At 48.3% G+C, this 20,352-nt stretch overlaps 8 protein-coding genes across 8 annotated transcripts; 4 read left to right on the top strand and 4 right to left on the bottom strand.

Annotated features, from left to right (window-relative positions):
* The first annotated feature begins 1,935 nt into the window (after positions 1 to 1,935).
* DFJ58DRAFT_817953 (uncharacterized protein) lies at positions 1,936 to 3,695 on the top strand. Its single transcript, XM_041391817.1, has 4 exons — positions 1,936 to 1,958; positions 2,007 to 2,040; positions 2,097 to 2,246; positions 2,321 to 3,695. Exons 2-4 carry the CDS (start codon positions 2,012 to 2,014, stop codon positions 3,588 to 3,590), a joined length of 1,449 nt encoding a protein of 482 aa, XP_041237212.1. The 5' UTR covers positions 1,936 to 1,958; positions 2,007 to 2,011; the 3' UTR covers positions 3,591 to 3,695.
* A 590-nt stretch (positions 3,696 to 4,285) lies between these two features.
* Positions 4,286 to 5,912, top strand: DFJ58DRAFT_162924 (uncharacterized protein). The gene is made up of 3 exons (XM_041378964.1): positions 4,286 to 4,674; positions 4,723 to 4,912; positions 4,980 to 5,912. The coding sequence occupies exons 2-3, from the start codon at positions 4,755 to 4,757 to the stop codon at positions 5,752 to 5,754; spliced, it is 933 nt and encodes a 310-aa protein (XP_041237213.1). The 5' UTR covers positions 4,286 to 4,674; positions 4,723 to 4,754; the 3' UTR covers positions 5,755 to 5,912.
* A 2,674-nt stretch (positions 5,913 to 8,586) lies between these two features.
* On the bottom strand, positions 8,587 to 10,015 carry DFJ58DRAFT_162932 (uncharacterized protein). Its single transcript, XM_041378965.1, has 2 exons — positions 9,974 to 10,015; positions 8,587 to 9,915 (listed from the first exon to the last, which is right to left on the bottom strand). Exon 2 carries the CDS (start codon positions 9,846 to 9,848, stop codon positions 8,649 to 8,651), a length of 1,200 nt encoding a protein of 399 aa, XP_041237214.1. The 5' UTR covers positions 9,849 to 9,915; positions 9,974 to 10,015; the 3' UTR covers positions 8,587 to 8,648.
* A 998-nt stretch (positions 10,016 to 11,013) lies between these two features.
* On the bottom strand, positions 11,014 to 13,824 carry DFJ58DRAFT_817961 (major facilitator superfamily domain-containing protein). Its single transcript, XM_041391818.1, has 15 exons — positions 13,405 to 13,824; positions 13,300 to 13,343; positions 13,061 to 13,144; positions 12,968 to 13,006; positions 12,901 to 12,921; positions 12,809 to 12,845; positions 12,716 to 12,760; positions 12,444 to 12,633; positions 12,346 to 12,396; positions 12,168 to 12,300; positions 11,988 to 12,100; positions 11,768 to 11,930; positions 11,649 to 11,717; positions 11,476 to 11,594; positions 11,014 to 11,422 (listed from the first exon to the last, which is right to left on the bottom strand). Exons 1-15 carry the CDS (start codon positions 13,427 to 13,429, stop codon positions 11,239 to 11,241), a joined length of 1,317 nt encoding a protein of 438 aa, XP_041237215.1. The 5' UTR covers positions 13,430 to 13,824; the 3' UTR covers positions 11,014 to 11,238.
* Positions 13,825 to 13,983: 159 nt separating this feature from the next.
* Positions 13,984 to 15,018, top strand: DFJ58DRAFT_719038 (uncharacterized protein; the record flags this gene model as incomplete). The annotated part of the gene is given in 4 exon segments (XM_041384560.1): positions 13,984 to 14,141; positions 14,215 to 14,811; positions 14,861 to 14,914; positions 14,934 to 15,018. 4 exon segments carry the CDS (start codon positions 13,984 to 13,986, stop codon positions 15,016 to 15,018), a joined length of 894 nt encoding a protein of 297 aa, XP_041237216.1.
* Positions 14,987 to 16,484, bottom strand: DFJ58DRAFT_162941 (guanine nucleotide binding protein beta subunit). The gene is made up of 5 exons (XM_041378966.1): positions 16,319 to 16,484; positions 15,929 to 16,268; positions 15,800 to 15,875; positions 15,365 to 15,630; positions 14,987 to 15,311 (listed from the first exon to the last, which is right to left on the bottom strand). The coding sequence occupies exons 1-5, from the start codon at positions 16,425 to 16,427 to the stop codon at positions 15,158 to 15,160; spliced, it is 945 nt and encodes a 314-aa protein (XP_041237217.1). The 5' UTR covers positions 16,428 to 16,484; the 3' UTR covers positions 14,987 to 15,157.
* An 820-nt stretch (positions 16,485 to 17,304) lies between these two features.
* On the top strand, positions 17,305 to 19,196 carry DFJ58DRAFT_817978 (nucleoside hydrolase; the record flags this gene model as incomplete). The annotated part of the gene is made up of 9 exons (XM_041391819.1): positions 17,305 to 17,391; positions 17,446 to 17,488; positions 17,531 to 17,590; positions 17,724 to 17,891; positions 17,939 to 18,235; positions 18,287 to 18,368; positions 18,398 to 18,708; positions 18,757 to 18,910; positions 19,075 to 19,196. Coding segments are annotated over exons 1-8 (1,146 nt in total), but the record flags the coding sequence as incomplete, so codon positions are not given.
* Positions 19,197 to 19,292: 96 nt separating this feature from the next.
* On the bottom strand, positions 19,293 to 20,352 carry DFJ58DRAFT_163095 (uncharacterized protein). The gene has a single exon (XM_041378967.1). It carries the CDS (start codon positions 20,237 to 20,239, stop codon positions 19,421 to 19,423), a length of 819 nt encoding a protein of 272 aa, XP_041237219.1. The 5' UTR covers positions 20,240 to 20,352; the 3' UTR covers positions 19,293 to 19,420.

Here is a 20,352-nt window from a genome sequence, read left to right on the forward strand (position 1 = left end):
CAAGGGACTCAGTTATGAAAAGCATTTCGGATGTGTATTAACATACCACCACCAAGTCCTCATATATTTCATGAATGGGCCATTTCGATGATAAATTACTGGGATTGAGAGCGGCAGTGAAATGGTCAGCGGCTTCGTCGTAACACGTGCCATCTGAGGCCTTGATTCCGAGTTGAACACGTAGATATGCCTAATGTGCGAGGTGAAAAGAATCTGAGTGTTGATGACCCAGTGTGGCTGCATGATACTTACTTCCACGATATGACATGCGCGAGTATCGGAATTTGGACAACTGGCAGCGAGTTCTTTCAGGAGTAGGCTCGCCTCGTCATGTTGATCTGCATTGAAGAGGGCGATGGCCTAAAATACATGATGAAGCGGAGAATATGTGAAGCAACTGTAATGTCATACCTTGATCAAGAGCAGGAAATGAAGGGTTTCCGGATCTTGATCCGTGTACATGCAAGCAATATCAAATGCTGCCCTTGCATTCCGGACATGACCTTTTCCGCAGAGGGCAATACCCTTGGAGATAAAGCCTGACAATGAGGGCTGAATGCTGATGGACTGTGTCACCGTTGAGTTAGCCTCTTGCAAGGGGGCCATGATCAGTGTATATAACTCACCTTGATTGCATCCTGAAGGGCGTGGTCCCAGTCGTGTTTTCGGGACATAAGAAATGAGCGATGGGCATAGGAAGTATGGTCATTCACATCTGCGTCTATTTCTTGCGTGAGTAGTTCTTCGGCGGTAGACAAGTCTCCATCTACGCATGCACCGCGGGCTGTTGTGATGGCGAGAATCTGTATCAAGCATGCTCAAATTGTGGTATATGAGTCGAGGACGGAAACGTGCCTTTGGATGAATACTCTGAGGTATTGCCCACTCTGAGATCATCTTATCTTCACCTCCGCTAAGGATGTGTTTGCCGTCCTCTGAGAAAGTGATGCATTCCGTGAGGAACGAGTGCTTGAAGATGGCAACGGTTTGGCGATCTGAGAGCCGCCAGAGACGGACATGATTGTCATAAGATGCGGAGGCGATGAGTGTGCCAGAGGGATTGGCGGTAATGGCACTGATTGTGTCAGTATGGCCCGTCCAGGGATCACTGACCTGCTGCCAAGTCAATGCATCCCAGTCGCGTATAGTAGGGTCGTCTGTATTGCCGCCTGTGAGAAGGCATGTGCCATCGGGCGTCCACTCGAGTGACAAGTTCCATGATGTGTGAGCCCTGAAGGATGTGACGCGTTTCCTTGTGCCTGTATTATAAATTTGGATATTGCTATCTGTGGCAATGGCAAGAAGTTCTCCAGACGGTGAATACCGAACGCAATTGACTTGACTACCACACTCAATTGGATTTCCATGCGGCTTCCAGGTTTTGGTATTCCATAGCTTCGTCGTTTTGTCACCTGAACCAGTGGTCAGCACTGTTCCATCGGGAGAGAAGTCCAGCGAGGTGATCCAAAAGGAGTGGGCTTTGATGTGTTGGGTCAGTGATTTGCCAGTTTCTCCGTGCCAGACGATGACTTCTCCGCCAGTATCACCACTTGCTATCAATTGTCCATTTTGTGATACTGCCAATTTCAACATCCCCCTGCGATGCCCCTCCATCTTCTCCAACATAACACCTGTCGTCAAATCCCACAGATGAAGCCTCTTGTCGTCCGAGCTCGTAACCATCCGTCGTTTATCAGGGAACACTGCGACTGCTATTATGCCTTTTTCATGGCCTTTGAACTCTCGCAGGGGTGTAGTGATTGGAATGAGCATCGGCATTTTACTGGAGGTTGATGGCGTGGGGCGTGGTCGAGGTGGACTTTGGAGGGATTGTGGGTCTCTTGCTCTAAGCTGTAGAGGTGCGTGTATTGTGCGTTTATGCTGCTCGTTTCAATAGACGCCCAGGGCACGAGGGTGTTGCTCCGCGGTTTATCCCCGACTCCATTTTAATTAATAAGGTAGTACCATATGCTCTTTACATAAAGTGTTTCTGGACAGCGTCACAGATAATATGGCATGTTCAGCGCTCAGCGTTCAAACGTTCAGTACTCGGTCCCCAGATTCATCGAACTCTACAAAATGACACGACGTCGCAGGAATACCCTCAAACAACAAGCCAGAACGGAGCTTGCAGGAGAAGCTCAGAAGACGGACGGCTCTCTGAGTCCATGTCATGCACCTACAATACAATACCAACATTTTATTCCGCGGTTTATATTGCGAAGATTCCAAGTCGGACCTGTGAAGTGTGTGTTCAGAGTCCTCTCGAGCACTCTGCGTGTAGGCACTAGACCAGAACACTGAATGATATTCTCTGCAGGTCCAAAGCAGAACGACAAAAAGAATTTCGACGCACCGGTGTTGATCCTGAATACGTCCACTACTATGATATTGCCACGGGTAGCCTTGGCATTCGTCCTATTGGAAAAGTTTACGGCATCCCGAATGTCTACCAGGACGTCCGCAACGCCCGTAATATCAACGAACTAGAGGAGAAATTAGCGGAACTTGAACGTCATGCAGCCTCCATTATCATGGACTTGCATAAAGCACTTCCTCAGGGTACTTTCACTCTGAAGCGGAGGTCGCTAGAGCTCCTGCGGAAGTTCCTGTTTATCATGCATTATCGCAAAGTATCGTGTTCAGGTACCTACTTTCAAGCGGATCACCCAGAGAACGCAGGGGGCCGTCAGTGGATCGAGGCCTTCATGAAGGCGAAGGGTATTCGATCCGCTGTCGAGATATGGCTACACTTCCTCAGATACTATCTGGACACGTCTCATTCAGACATCATGCGAGATGCTGCAAAACTCGTAGAGAAGTACGGCGAAGAAGGTCTTCAAAAAATGATGACTGAATCGCATATCCCACCTGGTCTCGAAAACTTCCCGGCTTACACTTACCACACTCATGCAAACGCCTACTTCTTCAGTATCTGGGAAGCCGCGGAAGGGGAAGAATTTATCATCACGGACAACGCATTTGGATTGTGGGAAGGTTCAGGACACGGCTGCACCGACCTGCACCGTATATTTGTAGTCAGCCCTCGCATTGCTCTCGTCCTGCGCAATGTGTTACTGCGTCCAGAAATGAAAGGATACATAAAGCCGCGTGCGTTCGTGAGCTCCTTGCTCAACGTAAATCCAACTCCGCCAACTCCGATTTACACCAGTGGAGCACACGGTGCACACATCAACCACGTAAATTTCCAATCCGCGATGTCACTTGCACGTTACAGATCTTCCAAGAAAGGGGGGAATGACCGTTTTGTGTTCAAGATCACAAAAATGTCGCGACCCCAAACATTGGCGTTCAATTCCGTTGTATTGGTCAATGTGACGAAGAAAGGCTCTTTGACCTTCCTGTCAAGGGGGAGTATGCTCCGCACTGCGCGTGCGTTCCGGAGTTCGTCAGCCAATTTCCTTGCAGGCGACCTGCTCATTCCACTCATTGTGCAATTGACGAATACCATGGAGACAGAAGTGTCAACTCTTCTCCCACCATTGCAGTCACCAACGGACCTTAATGTACTTACACTCATTGGTGTAGGTGCTTTATGTGCTTTTTTTGTCTTCTTTTTTTGGTTTTAAATCCAGTTTATTGTCCTTTGGGGTCTTCGACCATATGTAGGATAGTCCTTTTCGCAGGGAGCTTACTCCCGCATAATCTATCGCATTAAATGAGTTCTGGCTATGTATCAATGGAAAATGAGTACTCCGTCAGCTTGTTGTCGGGCGGAGGCCGATGCTGAGTTCGTACAGAGGGAATGCAGTGGTGTGAGAAGTGTTGGGTCCGTAGCCTCTCCTTTCCCGCATTTGCGTTTCGTCTGGCGAGAGTTCTGCCCTCCGGTCTCGGAGATGCATCGATGAAGCTTTAATCAACTAGCGAATGGTGCCCACACGAAAGAAGCACCCTGGTCAGCAGATCGAACCATCCCCGAGCATCCTTTTTGTCCGGCCCTCAAATTTTCAAACTCAGGCTTGATGGCATCTCTCAGATATCTGATGTCTCTGATCACCTCGAGCTCGGGGCCCAACAGTTTGTTTGTCTAGTATCTACGCGTTTGTTCATTTGACGTTCGACTCCCCTTAGGCCATCAGTTTTTCCGAGTCTGCCCTTGTTGCTCAGAATCAATCAGCCCAACTGAGCATATTCCGATTCTGCAGCCATCATGCACCTGGCGATGCATTGATGTGCAAGTCGAATATTAATATTGGCGTTCGAACGGAACAACCGCTACCACCTCCACCGTGCCACGTCCAAATCGACCTATGATATGTATGTCCAAATGTGAAACCCCTTGCTGGCAAACAGGCACCGAGTATAAGTACTGATCGATCGATCTATCACATCTTGACTCATCCGATATTGGGCGACTCCGAGTCCGTGCTTGTTCAAACCAACATATAGTTTGGCTTGTGTTTCTCGGAAGTTCTATGACGGTGCGCTGAAGGAATCCGAGGGGTCGTGCTTGAGCCTTGTCACAAAACGGGCAGTGCGGGTCCTCGGTTGTAGATAAGAGATGGTTGGTGCTCTGACACAGTGACACTGACACTACTGACAGGAAAATTCTGAAAATTTAAATTTTGCTGCTTAGGAATTTCCATTTATGAACGGACAAGCGCAAATCCTTTGCCTCCAGGAACAACTTGTACTGATCGCCCTGGCCACAAGGTGCGCTCCAGGTACTTATACATACATACGTGCTCACTAGCTACTCAGTCCCTCTCGTCCGTACATTTCAATCTTAAAGAATGTCACGACATTGCAGGGATTACCAAACCTCAAAACAGCGAGCCAACACAAAGGTCGCAGGAGTTCGGAGGGCAGGTGCCCGTCCTACGCATCCGTACCAATACCAACATATCATTCCACGGTTCATATTGCGAAGATTCGGAGTCGGACCTCCGAAGTACGTTTTCCGAGTCCAATTGAGCTCTCTGCATGTGGACCAGAAGACTGAATCATATACTTTGCAGGTCTAGAAAAGAACGAAGCAAAGAATTTCGACGCACCGGCGTTGATCCCGAATATGTCCTTTACTACGATGTTGCCACGGGCAGCCTTGACACTCGCCCTATTGGAAAGGTTTACGGCGTAATGGGTATCTACCAGGATGTCCGTAACACCAGAAATATCAACGAACTAGAGGAGAAACTAGCGCGCCTCGAATCTCAGGCAGCCTCCATCATCGAGAACTTGCATCGAGCACTTCCTCAGGGTACTCTCACTCTGAAGCACGGGTCTCTAGAACTCCTGCAAAAGTTCCTGTTTCTCATGCATTATCGCAATTCCAGCCGAGCCTCTGAAGCGGATCGCGCGGAAAATGCAAAGGCCCGTCAGTGGATTGAGCGCACCACGAAGGCGAAGGGCATTCAATCTGCTGTCGATGTGTGGCGGTATATCCTCAGATACTACCTAGATTCATCGCATTCAGACCTCATGCGAGATGCTGCAGAAGTCGTAGAGAAGCGCGGTGAAGGTATTCAAGAGATGCATGTCCCACCTGTCACATATCGCACTTACGTGGACGACTATTTTCTCAGCATTTGGGAAGCCGCGCCAGGGGAAGAATTCATACTCACGCACAATGCATTCGGTTTGTCGGAAGGTTCTGCAAGTAGCTGCCCTGCCCTGCACCGCATATTCGTGCTCAGCCCTTACATTGCTGTTGTCCTGTGCAATATGCGGCTGCGACCAGAAACAAAAGATACACATGGCCGGGTTCACTCGAGAGCTCCTTGCTTAATGTGAATCCAGCCCCACCAGCTCCATTTTACGCCGGTAAAGAAGACCCCTTTACACACCCAAAGTCCTTATGGAAGAGGAAAATCGATAGCTTTGCATTCATAATCACAAAGCTAACTCGATCCCAAACACTGGAGCTCAATTCTGTTGGATTATCCAACCTGGAGGAGACAGGCTCTTTGACCTTCTGGTCAGGGACGAGGATGCTTCGCACCGCGCATGCATTTCGGAGTTATTTCCCGTCGAGCCATCTAGTCATTCCGCTCATCGCGCGTTTGACTGCCAGCATGAAGAAAAAAGTGTCAATCCCTCCCTCATCAGTACAATCTTCAGCGGCTGCCCCTGATGAAGATTTCGACCCCCTTTCACTCGGTGATTTAGTGCTCTACGTGCTTCTCATGCAGATATGTTCTGGACGCAAGCAGTTCCTTTCTGCATACGATAGGGCACATTTTATTCTGAAGATCATGGGGAAAGCAAAACCCACCTCATTCGCAAACGAAACCAACCGAAAAGTCAACAAGGCTTTCAAGGCATGCAGGGGAGACGTAGAGGATGGGATGTCCTTCGCCGAGGGCGTCAACCCCGCCCCTTTACTCTCCTCTATTCCCTGTGAATTGTCTTCTCAACTCTTCCAATTGATGATACCGTACATGATCAAACGGGGCGCGGTGATGTCTGGAGGCGAAGGGACTTTGGAAGTGCTCCAACGTGACATCGCCGTAGTGAGCTTCCTGCAACATGCGTCATGCAGCCCTGGAGTGTGGCATGCGCTCTCCCATAGTAGCCCAGAGGCCCCCGAGATCTTGTCAAGACTGTTCAAGAAGGGCACGCCAGCAGATGAATTTATTGCGAAATTTTCATCGTCGGGATTCTCTTCCTGTTATAACAGGGCGTACGCTCTGCGAACAATATGCGGCCTGGTTAGGCCAACTACCAAGCCCATCAGTCAACGCTACTACAAGTTAATGGCTTTCATAATCCAAAGTCTTAACGACCTGGCAATGCTAGGATTCCCGCCGAAACCATACTCTTCGCGGCCTCGAAAGAGGCCCAAGGCACAGCTCGTTCGAAACATGCCAAAGGTGCATTCGGATTTGCTGATGAAGAATATGAAGAAGTTCCTGCGAGCGGAGCTCTCGGGATACCGTGACGAGTCGGGAGAGGACAGTCTGGATGAGACCACTAAAGAATGGGTGGATGAGATGGCCATCGTCGGTTGTCTTGCGTGGTTGGGGAAGCACAGGAGGAATTTTTTGGACTTCATTCTCGATGGGTTTCGGCAGGGTATAAATTTCAAGCTGTTTGAAGACGAAGAAGCCACCGCTCGCAGTACCTGACGATTTATATAGCATTCGAGATCAGCTATTGAAAATTTGTTTGCTAAAGTCTCTTTGAATTATCGACGAACAGTGGGAGATGAATGAGCGAAAACACTCAAAGGGAGTGGTATGTAATAGGAACAGCGTATCAACTTAGGTACTTCTGTACATTAGTACCATAGTCGCAGGTATCACTTAAAAGTATTCAGCAGTATTACTAGATGAGTTTCCGCAGGGTATAAATTTTAAGCTGTTTGAAGACGAAGACACCACTGGGAGTACCCGAATCAACTTGTTCGAATCAATCTTCTAAATCACTTACTGATAAGATGCATCAGTTGTACATATTTTTTGAATAAAACGAGGACTCGCTGAGGAGATACCAATTTCCAGACTCACGGCAGTGCAAGTGTCTGTCACACTAATAGTCTCCCGTAGTCAAACCTTGATAGAAGGAACTTCGGCCGTACCGCCGAATCCCAGTAACTGCCAGTGCACATGCTCATGTAAGGACTGACTGACCTTTACGCACCGACCGCGCTTCAAAAACAAGACGCACGAACCATACGTTGGGAGTCTTTCCGCGTGAGCCACTGATGCCGACGAGTAACACTAGTACTCTTCGCATCCGAGTCACGCGGATACATCTCTTCTTTTCATCTTACCATTCAGTACCTTACCTTGTGCTCGCATTTCGGTTCCTTCATCAAGTGTTTTCACTTCGCCATCAAGTATTCGAAACGTATATATACTACCAATGTACACTCATACCTAGAGCGAATCCTATAGTCAGACCCCCGCTCCAAGTACGACCGAAAGCCTCTCAGAAAGTCTCCGTCTCCAACGTTTTCCTACTCGTCTCAATACTTCTGCACTCGTCTCGATTCTGCATCGTTTTGTTCACAATTCCCTGTCGAACTCATACTCAGCCTTACACTCATCCACGTTATCCGTCGTCTGATTGTTCGCTAGTGTTGGCTAGCCGGAGTCAGGAACCTCAGGCTGCCGCATGAGCGGCGTTTCAGATCATTTTAACTGGTCCTCACCAAGTGGTTATCATTACAGGATTAGAATCTCTTGGACTGCGCGGTTTCGAAATCCGCCGACCAGGTTAAATTTTTTCACATCCACACCTTGATATTCACTCTTGGATGATTTACTCAGAAGCTCATCCTAACTGGTGTTAGCCAATTAGTTACCAGAACGGAATCGAAATCTGTTTCTCTTGGCTTGCGCAGGTTCGAAACCTGCTGATAGGCAGTTTTTTTTCTATCGGAACAAACGTTGACATTGACTCATGGATGGTTTTCTCCAAGAAACAGGAATTCTCGAAAGTCCGGCGGTATCTGAAGCTACTAGTACAGCGTGGTGCTTCCCCGAAGTCAGCGGCTTATCTTGATCATGGAAAGAACCTACAAGTCGTTATAGAATTTGAGTTTAAATTAGTTGCGTAGAATACATAGATCATAATGGTGTAGGTTTGATTCCGTCTGAACCTGACATCGTCATTTAGCAAATCCGTAACAACCAACTCTGTTTAGACAAAGCAACCTCTAATGCAAGGAATAACTCATCTCATTAACTAGTACTCTGAGATACTCTGAGAGAAGGAATAAGGGCAACGTATTCTGCTCGTTGCTCATCTGTTAGCAATACTTCGAAGCCGAGAGTCAGGCTCTCCAGGGGACACTTTGACCGCGTCAAAAATGCCTTGAATTCCTCATGAGGCCATGGGTATATATCGCGAGCTTCGAGAGAGCGCAAATTGGGCAGTGAGAGGGTATCGAATAGGTTAAGATACTCTGTGTCGTCGTCATAAATATCGTCGGAAAAGATCCGTAAGAATTGGAGTTGGGTGTGCGTGAATGGCTCCAAGGCCTCCATGGCGTCGAATATTGTATATATCGTCAAGGAGGAGAGGCTGGGGCATAAACGGAGCAATTGGGGGAACGCACTTGGTTCGTCTAGGTCAATCTGGATATTTGTGAGGTGGGCCCAGGCGGGATTGCATGTAGATGCGTACTCCATGTCGAAGAACACCCCCATTACCGTGAGACTGCGCAGAGTGCATGGCGGTTGCGAGAGAAAACGGATGACGGCAGCCACAAGATTATTACAATCCAATGATATGGTCAGCTCCTCAAGTGCTAGGAAGTCCGATATCATAACCTCAGGTTGGAAGGCGTTGCGGTCAAAATTAAGAGATAGAGATGAGACTTGATTTATGTAGGGCTGAAGAAGGCTTTGTAGCTCGGTCCAGTTATTTTTGTGACACGGGAGTTCCAACGAGAGCGGACGCCCTCGTGATCGCTTGAGCCATGCCTCATAGCAGAAGGCTCTTCGCTGCCAGTCTTTGCCCACAGATAGTCTGTGCCACAAACTGGGCATATCCACAGCAACCTCCCTCCATCGTCGACATATTCTTGTCAACAGCATAGGAACTGCCTCTGACGCGGGCGACAAGCGGTGCCCAATTGGGAGACAGTGAGCAAAAATCTGGGATAGGACTTCGGCTGGCAAGCGCCAGAGAGCTGATACAAGTCGCTTGTGCGAATTCATGGACTGAGTGATCTTGTTCTTCTTCGCGACCAGTTGCCGGTGAATACAGTTGATACTATCTATGACTGTTTCGAAAAGTGAGATTTCGTAGGATACTGCATCTAATTGCTGCTGGCGTTCGGTAACAATGGCACTGATGTTCTGGTAATCGAGCTTGAAGGCAGAGTAGTTTCGTATTGCTAATAGGATACTGGGTTTCGAGGTCTGGTATCTAGTCATCGTGAATCACTGACATCGATACGTGCATTAAACTCAATTGACATACGATTACTTGTGAATGAGCGAGCTGATGTAAATTGTTTATTATTATATGCAGACCAGTGCCTAAGACACTGGATGCTTACGATGTTTTGCAGCGCAACCAATGATATCCGAGACAGAGGAAAAATGTTGCTTTTGAGTTGACTGTCATGGCATCGATCGTGTCTGTATGTTGTCGGTCGTCTAACGCAGAGTACATGTGCTTGCAAGGTTCAATAGGGTTCTTAACAAGTTCAAATTGTTTGAGCCTGTGATTTGAAATTCAAAACGGTTGTGCCCGAAACCCCGCTCGCGTAGGCAAATCTATCAACAATGAACATATGCACGATTTAAAATTTAAGTACTTATGGCTTTCGCTGAACAGACAGGATGGAGGACGGCCGGCCGGACTGGACTTTCGAGAAACCAGGTGCCCTCCGAGGTCTGTCTAACTGGCCTTAGCCAAGCAGTTCCCACAACAGAATTAAAATCTGTTTCTCTTGGAGTTGGTTCGAAACCTGCGGACAACATTTTTGCGGTGTATAGATCCTCGGAGGTCCATCCTGACTGATCCCAGTCATTGCGCCTTTATGTGATAGTCTGTCCATGAAAAGGGACTCACCTTCAAGCTCCGCGAGGGTCGTTTCGACTCTCAAGATATATCCCGTGCCCAGTCTCAATTCCAATCTAAGATACCGACTTTACCATTTTCTAGGCACATCAGCAATCCAAGCACATTCTAGCATAGGCAACTCTATGTAGCTGTGACATCGACAGTCTAAAGCTACTGGCTATTATTTAGCCGGAGACTCCTCCGGCTCTCCAGCGCAGCGCGATCTCCTCGACATGTACTCGGCGCAAACCTGTCGTTGCCGCATGTTATCCAGAACTCATGTGTGCTTCCAGTGTTCTGAATGCATCTGCATGGAGTACGCCAGTTCAGCATCTGAGCACGACATGCACGCTGCAGCAGAACTGTCCTCATTCTCCTGCTCTCCCAGCAATGGCGGCTTTCCTCTCTTTGTAGGGTGCGCTGAAATGGAGTCTTTTCAAACCCGTGGTTGTGATGTTCCTGCGTCAATGACATTCATCGGCAAGCTCGTGCGACCATACACTCGACCGGTAGGAGTTGTCTGTCAATTTGATTGGTTTGAGTTACATTCGGGTAAATCATAGATCATGTGCGGTTCAAGGACATCGGCGATGAATGTCATACACACTCACGTTATTCAGCCATCATTTATAGATACTCACCGGATGGCAGTGACATCGTTATATACATAGACATGTAATAATATCTGTGGGGTAGCGAATGCTTATCTACATATTGTAAAGGTCATGGTACTCTTCCTCTATCGTGAATGTATTTTCATGCGACCCTAACTAGTTCATCACTGGACAACTTCTTTTCACTGCTCGAACGTCCTTTCGCATCATCAGGGAGCGACTCAGTTGGGGATAAATTGCTGGTGGCGTTGTTCAAGTTGGCGGTAAGCTCATCGCGGTTGCGGAATGAGAATCCGTTCTTCCTCGCCTGGTCGACAACAAGGCCGCTGTATAGAGCTTAGAACAACGCAAATTTATTTTAAAAGATGCCGGATCTTACACGGCGTAAATGGTCATGGCGATGTAACCTGACAATGGGACAAGATACGAGTGTTGGGTAGATGTTTTGTCGGCGAGGCCACCTTGTGCAGGTGGGTACCAAGCCCCTCCCCCGACACCCTGAGTTTAGTGAGAACCTTGAATTGAGCACAGCCAGTAGACGCAAAGACCCACCATAACAATAAGACCAGAGCCCCGCTTGGTGTGCACTCCGAGGTTCTTAGTACCTAGGGTGAAGATACACTGAAAGTACATGAGAAATGAGTTGTAGCTCAAATAGAGAAGACACGTACAGGATAGCAAATGGATTCGAAGAAGAACAGACAGAAGAGACATGCGACAGCGTTATACCCAGGAAGCTGGGAGACCAGGAGGCAGAACAGCGAACAACAAAACCCGTAGAAGGCTAGCAATAAGGCAGGGTCGATAAAGTTGAGTATTACTACGCCAACAAATCTGTGAGTCAATAAATTGAGAATGGAGATGAAGGTAGAAAACTGTGTTATGTCTCACCGTCCTACGGTGAAGGTGACCTGGCAGAGCGAGAAGAGCTCGCTAGCCTTTGACTGGTCGATACCAATTCCTTGGTCGACGAGGAAGTTGACGGCGAAAGAGGCGATAGTAAACTTGTGCACCACTGTGCCATATTTAAGGCTCACTACACAGGATGGAGAGAACTAGACAAACGCACACGTAGGCAGTCTGGGCAACAAACCCAAAGATACAGCGATATTGCTGCCGGAAAGGTCCTTGGCCATCTGTGATGCCGACTTCATCTATCTCTTCAGCCAAAGCATCTTCTGTGATTTCAGGTAGGTTGCAGAAGCTGTTGAAGGTTAGGACTTGTCCGTCATGCAGAAATCAGCCTCACAAAAATAGTATATTGAGTACTACGCCGAGGCCAGCAACTGCGAGATAGACCCTAATGAAAGTTTAGTACGGCTTTTGCGCAAAAGCTATCAGACAAACCATTGCACAGTGCCAAGACTGGTCGCATTGGCACCAGTGAAAAACCAGCGCGAAGCGATCAAAGGTCCAGCAAAGGATGCGACACCTTGGAACCCTTGACTGAAATTCAAACGGGCGGCGGCATACTGAGGCGTGCCAAGCACAGATATGTAAGAGTTGGCCGCGACCTCGAGTGTTGAGAGGCCGCAACCTGGGTAGGATAAGATATCAGTACGATGGGGATATAGTTCTTGCGGGTTAAATTACCGATTACGAATGTACTCCCGACGAACCCTCCATAACTTCGTATTTCGCGGATGGCCAGAAGAATACGGCGCCTAAGAAATGGTGAGTCTGTGCATTTTACGAATGAGGGACACCAATACCAATGGAGTACAAGCTAAGGCCGATATGGATGCCTTTCTATAAGTGAAATCTGTTCGGTATCTGGTTTGTGGATCTCCAGATAATAGGTCACCTTGTATCCTACTCGTCTCATCTGCTTCCATCAGTATTGCTCTAGAGGAAACAATGATGTTACTCACAAATATACCCGCGAACGGTGCCCACACGAAATAGGCACCCTAACTCGCGATTAGCGGGATCTATCACACCATCACCAAGGACTAGACACTTACAAAGTATGCCAATTGTAAGAGCGTACTCTGAAGCTTAGAGATCCCGAATACGGTCTGGAAGTGTGCGTTGAGCACATCAAGAAGCTGTTATCGAAAGTTTCGATCAGCTGGAGGAATAAATTTGCAAACGCAGTAAATTCATACACCATAAGCAAAACCCCCTGCAGTTCGACTTCTGTTATTCGGTCCCAACACCACAAGGAGATCTACGACTCACAAGTAAAGAATAGAGATGTCACAAGAGCGAACGCAAAGGCCCATTGCCTTCGGCTGAGTTGAGTTCCTGCGTTCCGTTCAATCATTCTCGTCTAGACATCGGAAATGAGCCTGTGCTCAGTGCTTACCGGTAGTTCCTGTAGGAGGCGCCATGCAGGTAAGGATGGGCACGCGTCTGTATGCCTGAGAACCATTCGACGCTTATATTACGGAACACGACTGGATTAGAGGTCAGCAAATGATTTGAATCCGAGTAGCCATGGGGCACCATAGATATCGGATCACACAACCTGGCGGGGCCCCCCATATATCCACACCAATTGGGTATGAAGTGTGAGTGCTGCGCAGGTCCTATGACCACACCAACCCATCATATCATCTCCTTCCACTGGAAATGCGGACCGATAATTTGTGCCCATGTATGAGAGTATCTTCCTTCTACGGACATTAATCGCGCGATAATCGGCCATGTTCCTTGAAGTTTTGATCAAAAAAAATGCCCGGTAAGCCCATGGAGTCTATGACGCCTTTGAACTAATTATGGACTGAAGTTGCCGGACTGAAAGTGCCGGTTAACGGTTGAGTTTGCAATTCGGTGTTGGTGATGTCGTGGTGACCTGGCAAAAACAATCAGGCAATGTTTAACATTGTTGTAACACCGACGTCCTCGCATATCCGCATGAAATGTCTTCAAGTCCTTTCGTAGAATGGTTGCTCGTGGGTTCAGTCACTTCTCTCAAAGGCCCAAACTGAGTTCATCATCACAGATTCACTACGCATCGACTAAGAGCCAATCGCCAAACGAAGGTCGCAGACGATGGAAGCTCCGGGTTGCACAAAAGTTCTGGTCCTCGGGCGAGAAAACGTTATCATCTGTAAGCACTGAGCAAATCATGATCTTGCCCACATAAGATCCCCGGCATTCAAACGTATCTCAGAACCACTGCTGGCGGTACTGATGACAATGCGGATTTTCACATGGATGTTGATCCTTTTGACGAAGCGTCGACTAGCAGAGAAGAGCTGGGAATCCTTTTGCGGACTGATTTTTCCGATGAGGCTGCTTGGCTGGCTTTCTGTAGTCGATTGGAAGAAGGAGAGAAGGAGTTTACAACCAGCCCTTTGGAAGAAGATGTCATGATGATGGACGATCAACCCGAGCCCAACAAAGCAAGTCCGAATGGCACCACTGCAACTACAACAGCAGATGATGACAGCGATGAATCTGACGATGAAAACTCGCTCAGTGCAATCTTTCACGTCGTCAATCCATCTCTACCCCAGGAACGTGCTCTGTTAACCAACATCTCAAATCTGGCTGCGCTTCGCCTTTTTAATGATGTGGATGTCCGACAAGCTCCCACTCCTCCACCAGATACCAAACGCATCAGGCCTCCAAACAGATTAGTTGACTCAGGTGGCTGGCAGGAGATCTATGTGGGAAAAAACCTGTGGATATACGACACGAAGTCCAACAGTGATCAATGCGTGCGGGTGGTCAGTCAAACCAGCTCGGACATGTATGGGACAGCAACGTGAGGCCGATGAAATACACTTGGTCTCCAGTGCTAATTATCGTTGTAGGGCCGATAGCTGGAGAGCTAGGGTATCTCACATCTGCGAATTGCAAGTAAACCTGTCTTCTGGCGCGATGAAGATCGACCTTCGGAGGCCTGGATCGCTGGGATTACGCGGAACGTCAACGAAACGTGCAGGAAGCTGAGACTCCAGGAGTTTTGTGAATGTTCATTAAGTCATAGATTTTACCAGGAATTGAGAGATGCAATGTTTTTTTGAGATGCAAGCAGCCAGCTACAGTATAAACGATGGCATAGGGTAAAACCTCAAGGTGTCCTCCGCCACGCAACTTCCCGGAGGATTTTAAGAAGTGACAGTCCAGACACGAACAAGGTTGTCAGTGAAACCACCGAACAACGTCTGCCCGTCTGCTGACCATGCGATCGACACACACTCGGGTTCCCGTGAGTTGGGGCCAACGTCAGTGAAGCTGGGCTTGAGCTCGTCAACGATTGACCTAGGGATCACGCCGATAAGCAAGATGTCATAACAAAATTTAGAAGTACGTACTTGCTCTCGAGGTCAAAGATTTTAACGCAGCTGGCAGTGGCAGCGCATAGCCAGTAGCGGTTGGGCGAGAACACAAGAGCATTGACAATGTCACCAGCCTCAAGCGAGTAAAGGTGCTTGCCCTCGTTCAGGTCCCAAAGCATGGTAATGCCGTCCTTGCCACCTGATGCAGCAAGGGAACCGTCAGGAGAGACAGAGATGGTGTTGATGTAGCCGGTGTGGCCGTAGTGGTTAGTCTTCAATTTGAACTTAGAGAGTTCCCAGACCTATCAAATTGGTATTAGCACTGAGTGTACCAGGACATTGCTACAAGCGAATCATAGATCTTTAATGGAAAACATCATCTCATCGAGTGATCACTCCCGAAGTAGCAAATAAAGATATAACGCCACTAGACTAGGGTGGCCAGTGATATGAATTTTACGGAAAGCTCACCTTTACAACCTTGTCCCATCCACAAGACACAATAACAGGGTTCATGACGTTGGGGCTGAAGCGCACGCATGACACCCTAGATCGTATTGTCAGGGTATGAACTTCTTTTAAAGCATGACTCCCACGCACCACTCAGTGTGACCGTCATCCTTGATATCATACTTGCACTCTCCAAGGGTGTTCCAAAGTTTGATTGTTCGGTCACGCGAACCAGAGACGATCTGTCTGTTGTCTGCGCTGAAGCTGACGGACAAGACATCGGAGGTGTGGCCGACGAATCTGCGAGTGGTCTGGCCAGTGTTCAGATCCCAGAGACGCAGGGTGTGGTCCCAAGACGAGGAAAGGGCGAATTGTCCATCGGAGGAGATGACAATGTCAGAGACGAAGTGGTTGTGGCCGTGAAGAATTCGTTTGGGGTAGCCATACGTGTCCTCATCGCGAGTAAGCTGCCAAACAATGATGGTCTTGTCTGGGCCATAAAGTCAACTAACGAAAGGTATGCAAAAATGCCACTCATACCTCGGGAAGCCGTCAGAATCATGTCTGGGTTCTCCGAAGAGGTGGCAATTGCAGTAACCCATCCCTTGTGGCCGGGGAGGGAGCCAAGGAAACGCAAGGATTCAGCCATAAGTCGTAAGTCGCTGGATATCGAGAGGGACGCAGATGAGTATGGCCTAAGGTTAGAACGTGACGTGACAGCCACCGTGACTTTAGCTGCATAGTTCCCCGGCATATTCCGCTTATGAACCTCCCAAATTTACCGTTCTTCACAACGTGCACGCGCGCTGACAATGTGACGCTAACCCCCGGGGAATCTGGGAATCTTGCCAACTTTGAAGCAATGCTGGTGAGTCTGCGTGACTGCGTATCATTTATTTATGATGTTATTCTTTCAATATTTGCTACTTCAGAGGCTAGTCCGATGAGACCAATTTTCCACCAAGATCTCTGATACTTTTCTCATTACACTCCGCAGTGCTTTAGCTGACTCTGTTCTGTTAATAGGCACGGATCCCATGGAAGAATTTCATACCCTACGTATACAATTGAGCTGGTGTATCAATTCCGATGATCTTTATGCAACCTATTCTATTTCGAAGTTCCCTTGAGACTTGAATGGAGCTAGTAGACTGACTGGCAACCGTGACGGTCGAGCGCTATTGAGCGGAAAAGCAAACATCCTGTAACGTAGCGTTGAAGCCGGAAGTGGCCTCGGGAGCTGGAGTACTGGCCCGTAAGCGGTGCTAGGATCGAAGGCTCACTGCAGATGCTTGCATTTTTGACCTGAACATTAATTAAAGATCCGTTGCATTAATAAATTTGCGATTTTGCCCTCTCGAATTTAGGCGTATATGCATGATAATCATCTGCCCTCGTTCTACGCTTTGACTCATCTGTTCAAATTGCCACAGATCCATCCTATTCTTATCGATTTTCACAGCCGCTAAGGATTCTCAATGGTGAAATGATAAAGAGCGATTAGCTTTCTGATTTGAGTGATAAAGGTTATATCCCTGTTTGCGATTTGATTCCGTTTGTTGACCATCTGATCGTTAGTAACATGGCAGAGAAGACAAGGACGCCGATCATCAGTGAGTGGTTGGTCGAACACCCTGTGCTCACTCTTGCCTGACCATGGCTCGTAGTTGACACCGATCCTGGCGTGGACGACACTGTAGCTATGGATGTGTTCAACTCCCCAGAGAAACTTAGTGCTAAAAGCATTGACAGCCTGCTTGCTATTACATCCCCTGAACTCGAAATCCTTGCATATATCATTTCATTCGGTCCGTGAATGCATCGGGATAGGCTAAGATGGAACCTTATCGATATTTGATTACAGGGAATAACCGATGTCCACGCAGCTTAGTTGAGGCGCAGCGGCTCAATCTAAGTCTCAAAATAACTGAACGTAACTCCGCAGCGACAACATCTACAAGCTTTACCAGGCGATAGGGCGCCACATTGCGCTACACCCTGAAGATGCCGCGAGGTTTCCGAATTTTTCACCCATAGTCCCGCCCCTCCTTGTAGTCGGACCAGAAGGACCCTTAGAAGGTGGACGGCACTTTGCTCAATACTTCCATGGCCGGTAAATTTCTTTTCAACTTTGGAGATGGGTTCTCATTGTTACTGTAGTGATGGTTTATCGGATATAAACGAACGTCACCCTGAGTTGAATATTGACTTCGGAAGTTCATCTTTCTCCCACAATTTTCAACCGGTGAAAGAATCAAGTGTCGAAGTGGCCTTGCGTTTACTGGAGTCACGTCCCGACAGAAGCATCACATATGTGGTCCTGGGTCCGATGACCAACTTGGCACAACTTGTGCGCCAACACCGTCAAACAGTTATGGATAAAATTGGTCGAGTGATTGCCATGGCAGGAGCTTTAGATGTTCCCGGAAATACTACTTCGGTCGCAGAATGTAAGCAGTTAAAGATGTGTTCATGTAGAAAATCCATTGACCTTGTTCGCATGTGCAGTTATGTTTTTGCCGATCCTTACGCGGCAAAAGAACTTCTAGTACCAACGGATCCCACCAGTGGTCTCCCGCTTGACAGAGTAGTACTCGCTCCCTTGGATATCACCACTAGCACGAACTCCCCTTCCCGTTTATTGCCCAAAAGGTAGACCCTGCGTTTAAGTCTGCAGCCCAACCGTCGAATGCAGATGGTAAATCACCCCTTGTTCATTTCACCAGCTCTTTTTCGAACGCACGAGGGAAATCATGCTCGAGTGGGGAAAAGGATGCACTAGAGTTGCATGACATTGTGGACCATTTGGCCTTTTTTTTTCGGTGCGCAAACTCGAGACCACCACCCCTGCAATCAATGCCAGTTGGCGGGCTGCTTCCTGGAATGTCCACCGGATGGGCTGTAGCCGAACGAACATTCGATATTGAACGGTGCGATCCTGTGTGTTCTCGATGATTTCTTGCTCACCTGATATCAAGGACCGGAGAAATTACTCGTGGCATGTTTGTCACTGACCGAAGAGAGGAGAATACTGCATATGCACCTGGTGCCAATCGGGCAGAAGTCCAAGCTCAGCTAGACCTGCGCCATCTCGGGCACGGGCTCCTCGAGTCTACCGCGTTGCCTGCGAGAGTAGAGGTAGAAGACCCGGGACTTGATCAGAGACAACGGAAAGGCGTAGCATGCCTCGTAGAAACGCCGGGGCCAAGCGTTCTTCTTCAACTACTGACACGTAGGGTCTGGGGCATCTAATAATTATCATCTTCACATGTAGATTGATCAACGGAAATTCGTGCAATCAGAAACTCTGGTTGATGATTGTCGCGACTATGGGCGTGTGTCAGATCATCGATCATCTATCACGCGCTGCAATTCGTTTCGTTTCGTCGATCGTGGGCAGATCCCTGGATGCTTAAAGCTTTGAAGGGCGATCATGTGGTGGATTAGACAACAACGGCGGTCTGGGTGTATTACGGTTTCTGATTTTCCATATAATTTCCCCGACTCCCACAATTAGTGGCTGGTGTGATTGTAAATTCATCTTTGCTCAACAATGCAAATATTCCCCATGATGTAAAAGCAGTCAGCAGATATACGAAGATTGTTGTGATGCCCTACAATACATTGCTTTGAGTAGCTTTGTCACATATTCAGGCTTGAATGACTCGCTCCACTCTCCCGGCTGGAGCTGGAGCTGGAGTGGGTGGAGTCGGTGTGCTGTCTTCTCCTGCTTGTCACAATTGAGTTTGTCCGAGACCGGCGTCCTTTACTTGAAGCGCTCCTCGGCAGAGTATGGACGATATTGCTCCATGTGCTACCTTCGCGCCTGGAGGGAGTCTCTACCCTGACTTGGGGATCAATCGACTCAGTGTTGGCACGATCAGCATCTACCCGTTCATCGTGGAGCTCGGCGGACGAATCATTCTTCTTCCGCAATCGGAGTAGGTCAGAGAGCGATGGCTTCTTCGACGCTACTGCGGGTTTCTGCTCGGGACTAGGCATCGGAGGCGAGTTGCCTACCGGCGACTGTGAAGGCTGAGGGAACAATTTCCTGGCGTTAAGCCATCTCCGGACCCCATCTCGGTTGGTCGGAAGGGATTTCAGCATGATGGAGGATGGCGAATGGGGACTGTCATGCTGGTAGTGGTCATGAGAGGATGTGGATGCAGACGCAGAAAGCGGCGGTGCTTGAGCCTTGTAGATATGCAACAGATGGGTATCTGATGCCTGGTGTGATAACTTTCTATCCCCATTTATCTCAGGAGAATTGGAAGGGGTATTACTAGAAGAACTCGATGGCAGCGGTATATCAGCCTCAACATGATGCGACAGAATGATATCAGGAGTAGACGAAAAGAGGGGTTGACGGTGGTTCCATTGCTCTTGCAGCTTCTTGATCCCGGGGAAAGGCATAAGTTTTTCGTGTGTGTACTTCGCCAGACGATCAGTGGAGGGAGTCATGAGGACAGGAGATACCCCGCTACTGGGAGGAGCAGTTTGGATCAACGAATGTACCGAAGTCGACGCTGAGGATGGCTGGCCGTGTGGGTATGTGGCTGAACTGATGCTGTCGT

Source organism: Suillus subalutaceus (genome assembly GCF_016647625.1).
Source record: "Suillus subalutaceus strain FC151 chromosome Unknown DFJ58scaffold_188, whole genome shotgun sequence".
Taxonomy (NCBI): domain Eukaryota; kingdom Fungi; phylum Basidiomycota; class Agaricomycetes; order Boletales; family Suillaceae; genus Suillus; species Suillus subalutaceus.

Excerpts from the sequence above, each read along its gene's own strand:
- DFJ58DRAFT_817953 (XM_041391817.1), top strand. The coding sequence starts at position 2,012 with ATGGCATGTTCAGCGCTCAGCGTTCAAAC. Across the intron at positions 2,041-2,096 it reads TCAGCGCTCAGCGTTCAAAC|GAATACCCTCAAACAACAAG; the intron begins GTTCAGTACTCG and ends ACGACGTCGCAG. Across the intron at positions 2,247-2,320 it reads TTCCAAGTCGGACCTGTGAA|GTCCAAAGCAGAACGACAAA; the intron begins GTGTGTGTTCAG and ends TATTCTCTGCAG.
- DFJ58DRAFT_162924 (XM_041378964.1), top strand. The coding sequence starts at position 4,755 with ATGTCACGACATTGCAGGGATTACCAAACCTCAAAACAGCGAGCCAAC. Across the intron at positions 4,913-4,979 it reads TTCGGAGTCGGACCTCCGAA|GTCTAGAAAAGAACGAAGCA; the intron begins GTACGTTTTCCG and ends TATACTTTGCAG.
- DFJ58DRAFT_162932 (XM_041378965.1), bottom strand. The coding sequence starts at position 9,848 with ATGACTAGATACCAGACCTCGAAACCCAGTATCCTATTAGCAATACGA.
- DFJ58DRAFT_817961 (XM_041391818.1), bottom strand. The coding sequence starts at position 13,429 with ATGGCGCCTCCTACAGGAACTACCG. Across the intron at positions 12,922-12,967 it reads CACCGTTCGCGGGTATATTT|ATGAGACGAGTAGGATACAA; the intron begins GTGAGTAACATC and ends TGATGGAAGCAG. Across the intron at positions 12,634-12,715 it reads GAAATACGAAGTTATGGAGG|GTTGCGGCCTCTCAACACTC; the intron begins GTTCGTCGGGAG and ends TATCCTACCCAG.
- DFJ58DRAFT_162941 (XM_041378966.1), bottom strand. The coding sequence starts at position 16,427 with ATGGCTGAATCCTTGCGTTTCCTTGGCTCCCTCCCCGGCCACAAGGGA. Across the intron at positions 15,876-15,928 it reads GATGACGGTCACACTGAGTG|GGTGTCATGCGTGCGCTTCA; the intron begins GTGCGTGGGAGT and ends AATACGATCTAG. Across the intron at positions 15,631-15,799 it reads GATGGGACAAGGTTGTAAAG|GTCTGGGAACTCTCTAAGTT; the intron begins GTGAGCTTTCCG and ends CCAATTTGATAG.
- DFJ58DRAFT_163095 (XM_041378967.1), bottom strand. The coding sequence starts at position 20,239 with ATGACTCCCTCCACTGATCGTCTGGCGAAGTACACACACGAAAAACTT.